Consider the following 3,711-nt stretch of genomic DNA (forward strand, 5'->3'; position numbering starts at 1 on the left):
GTGGTCCTTAAAGGAGTGAAGAAAGAAAAACTAAATAAAAGGAATAGGAGAAACAAAGTGTGAATAATACAAATAAAAGTAATTGATCATTCTGCTCTGTGCTGTGCTCTTACAGTCATCTTTACAGGACTTTGCCACGCCTAGGGAGAGTAGCAGCAACAGTGCTGAACTTTCTCCATTTGTAGAATGTCTGTCTTGCAGACCGTGGACACATGAACATCAAGACTTTTAGAGATACATTTGTAACCCTTTCCAGCTTCATGCTTCAAGTCAACAATTCTGGAATGTAGGTCTTCTGAGAGATCTTTTCTTTTGTGCTAAGAGGCATGGTTCACATCAAGCAATGCTTCTTAAGAACAGCAAACTCAAAAATGCTGTGTGTTTTTATAGGGCAGGGCAGCTTTAACCAACACATCCAATCACATCTCATCACATCCTGCCTCCAATTAGCGCATTAGCTCTTAGAAAAGTAATTAGTATAAGGGTTCACATACTTTTTCCACCCCTCATTGATAATGTTAACATGTTGTGTTCAAAAAATGCAACCATGCAAACATATATATATATATTAGTCTGTGTGATTTTAGTTTAAGCAGACTGTTGTTTGTCTATTATTGTGACCTAGATTAAGATCAGAACACATTTAATCACCAATTTATTAGTGGTGCCGGAAAAAATCGATTCTAGCTCGAATCGCGATTCTAACATTGAACAGATCAGAATCGATTCTCATTTTCAAAAAATCGATTTTTTGGGTGAAGCTACTGTCGCGCAGAGCTTTTTAACTGTACCGCGAAGCTCTTTAACCGTTAAAAAGCTCCGCGCGACAGTAGCTGAGCTCCGCGGTACAGTATGTTGCAAAAAGATTTAATACAGTAAGGAACCTAAGTTTATTGTTTTAAATAAATGTTCTATTTGTTTAATTTGTCCTTTCATCTTTTTATCTTCTCACATAATTTAAACAAAATTTATAGCCCATTTGAATTGAAAAATTATTCCAGAATCGAAAATCGTTTCTGAATCGAATCGTGACCCCTAAAATCGGAATCGAATCGAATCACCAGACACAGAGATTCGCACCCCTACAATTTATGCAGAAATCCAAGTAAATCTGTACGTATCTGTAGTGTAAACTAGGTGAGCACTTGAATTTGCCTCAGCAACAACAGCATGGTTTAAAGATGTCGTTACCATGCAGATTAACAACATCACAACAAAACGTGATGTTTCTCAACAGATGAACACAATGACCAGACAATGGCACAATGGGGAAAAAATGACAAAGCAGCGTTTAATAATAAAAAAAAGGACATCTCAATTTGACATGTTGTTTTCTCCTTCATACATCAAAGTAAACAAGAACAAAGTCTGGTGAACAAATCAAAAAGAAACAAGATACAAACGAGCCACAGTGAACGGGAATCATCTGATGATAAAAAAAAAACAATGGATATAAATAAAAGTAAAATCATAAATATGTTTAAAAAATGCAGTAAAAAACAATATGGCACTGACAGAACCAATCAGGAACGCTGAATGAGCTGAATGAGGATGAAGATGTCTGATTACAGGCTGAGATCAGATAATGCTCACTTCAGGTTTAAATCTGATCCAGTAGATACACGAAGATTACCTGAAGAGAGAGAGGGAGAGAGAGAGAGAGAGAGAGAGAGAGAGAGAGAGAGACCCATTATAAACAGAAATAAAAATCTGTACATTTATGGACACTAGATGTGAGACAAAATATCAATATTGTGATATATTGTAATTTTTTGTTGTTTTGTTGTTTGCAATACATTATTGATAAGTGGTTTTAAATATCTGTATTTTTATTAAAACATAGGTGCTCTAAACTCTCAAAGACTCAGACTGGGGAAGGAAAAGTAAGACAGAGAGACATCATGAACAACAACATAAAAATCTATATATTTTTCAAGGGTGAGACAAAATATCAGTATCACAATATATTGTATGTTTTTTGTTTGTGATACATTATCGATAAGTGGCGTCAACATAGTTTTTAAGTCCTGTTTTTAAGTAACAATGCTCTTAAGTCCTTAAGAATCAGACTGGGGAAAGAGAAAGAGAAAGAGAGAAAGATAGAGAGAGAGAGAGAGAGAGAGAGAGAGAGAGAGAGAGAGAGAGAGAGAGAGAGAGAGAGAGATTATAAACAAAAACATATAAAAACCCATACATTTTTGGACACTAGGCAATCAATACTGGGATATATCTCTTACAGTTCCTGTTTGTGAAACACTGTCACATAAAGAGAGAAAGAAAGACAAGGTCCAGAAAGGGAGATAAAGAAAAACAAAAGAGAAAAAAGATGAGAGAGAAAGAGAGAAAAAAGACAAGGGTGAGAAAGGGAGATAAAAAAGAGAGGAGAGAAAAAATAATGAGAGAGAAAGAGAGAAAAAAGACAATGGAAAAAAGAAAGACAAGAGAAAGAAAGAAATAAAGACAAGAGAGAGAAAGAAGGAAGCAAGAGAGATGTGAACAAATACATAAATATCTGTACATTTCTGGACACGAAAATATCGATATCACGATATATCATATAGCTTTTGCTTGTGATACATTATTAATATGTGGCGTCAAATATCTGTATTTTTAATTAAACACAGTCACTCTAAACTCTCTAAGACTGGTGAAAGAAATATACAGCTCTGTAAATAATGAAGAGAGCACTTCAGTTTCTGAATCAGTTTCTCTGATTTTACTATTTATAGGTTTATGTTTGAGTAAAATGAACATTGTTGTTTTATTCTATAAACTACAGACAACATTTCTCCCAAATTCCAAATAAAAATATTCTCATTTAGAGCATTTATTTACAGAAAATGAGAAATGACTGAAATAACAAAAAAAGATGAAGAGCTTTCAGACCTCAAATAATGCAAAGAAAACAAGTTCATATTCATAAAGTTTTAAGAGTTCAGAAATAATCAATATTTGGTGGAATAACCCTGGTTTGTTTTTAATCACAGTTTTTTTCATGCATCTTGGCATCATGTTCTCCTCCACCAGTCTTACACACTGCTTTTGGATAACTTTATGCTGCTTTACTCCTGGTGCAAAAATTCAAGCAGTTCAGTTTGGTGGTTTGATGGTTTGTGATCATCCATCTTCCTCTTGATTATATTCCAGAGGTTTTTAAGTGCTCTCTTATTTTTTATTCTGGAGCTAAATATATATATATATATATATATATATATATATATATATATAGAGAGAGAGAGAGAGAGAGAGAGAGAGAGAGAGTTAAGAGGAGTGATCTGTGAAGGTGTCACATGTTTGTTTAAGGTCTGTGAGCAGCAGGTCAGGTGGTCTCAGAGAGGAAGTTCACAGAAAAGAGGTGGAGCAACATCAAATACCTGCTGACAGACAGCAATCAACAGCAGCACTTAACACAGCGGGGGGGCTGGGGGGGCATCTGTCCCCCTACAGGCTGCACTGGGGTCAGTATTATAATACAGCAGAGAGAACAGAAAATGCCCACGTTCACGTTTTGACGCTCCACCGGTTAATCATTGACTTTACACAACACCCCCCACCACCACCTCCTCCACCTCCACCTTCCCTCCACCCTCCACCCCTCCCTCCACCCTCCACCCCTCCCTCCCGAAGCCTCCGGCTGGGGCTGCTCTGCTGAAGTAGGCCAATATTTGAATAGTCAGGATTCCTCTTCAAACAGAGAGAGAGAGAGAGAGA

General features: G+C 36.4%; 1 protein-coding gene across 2 annotated transcripts in view; it reads right to left on the minus strand.

Moving 5' to 3' along the window:
* Positions 1-1,270: 1,270 nt before the first annotated feature.
* cep112 (centrosomal protein 112) overlaps positions 1,271-3,711 on the minus strand; it is a 213,735-nt gene continuing 211,294 nt past the window's right edge. For both annotated transcript variants that reach the window (XM_049468124.1, XM_049468123.1), the window contains one exon: positions 1,271-1,633. In XM_049468124.1, the coding sequence (XP_049324081.1) occupies positions 1,630-1,633 (4 nt within the window). In that variant the 3' untranslated portion in view covers positions 1,271-1,629. The remainder of the gene's footprint in view (positions 1,634-3,711) is intronic.

The sequence above is a fragment of the Astyanax mexicanus genome, chromosome 19 (assembly GCF_023375975.1).
Source record: "Astyanax mexicanus isolate ESR-SI-001 chromosome 19, AstMex3_surface, whole genome shotgun sequence".
Lineage (NCBI taxonomy): Eukaryota > Metazoa > Chordata > Actinopteri > Characiformes > Acestrorhamphidae > Astyanax > Astyanax mexicanus.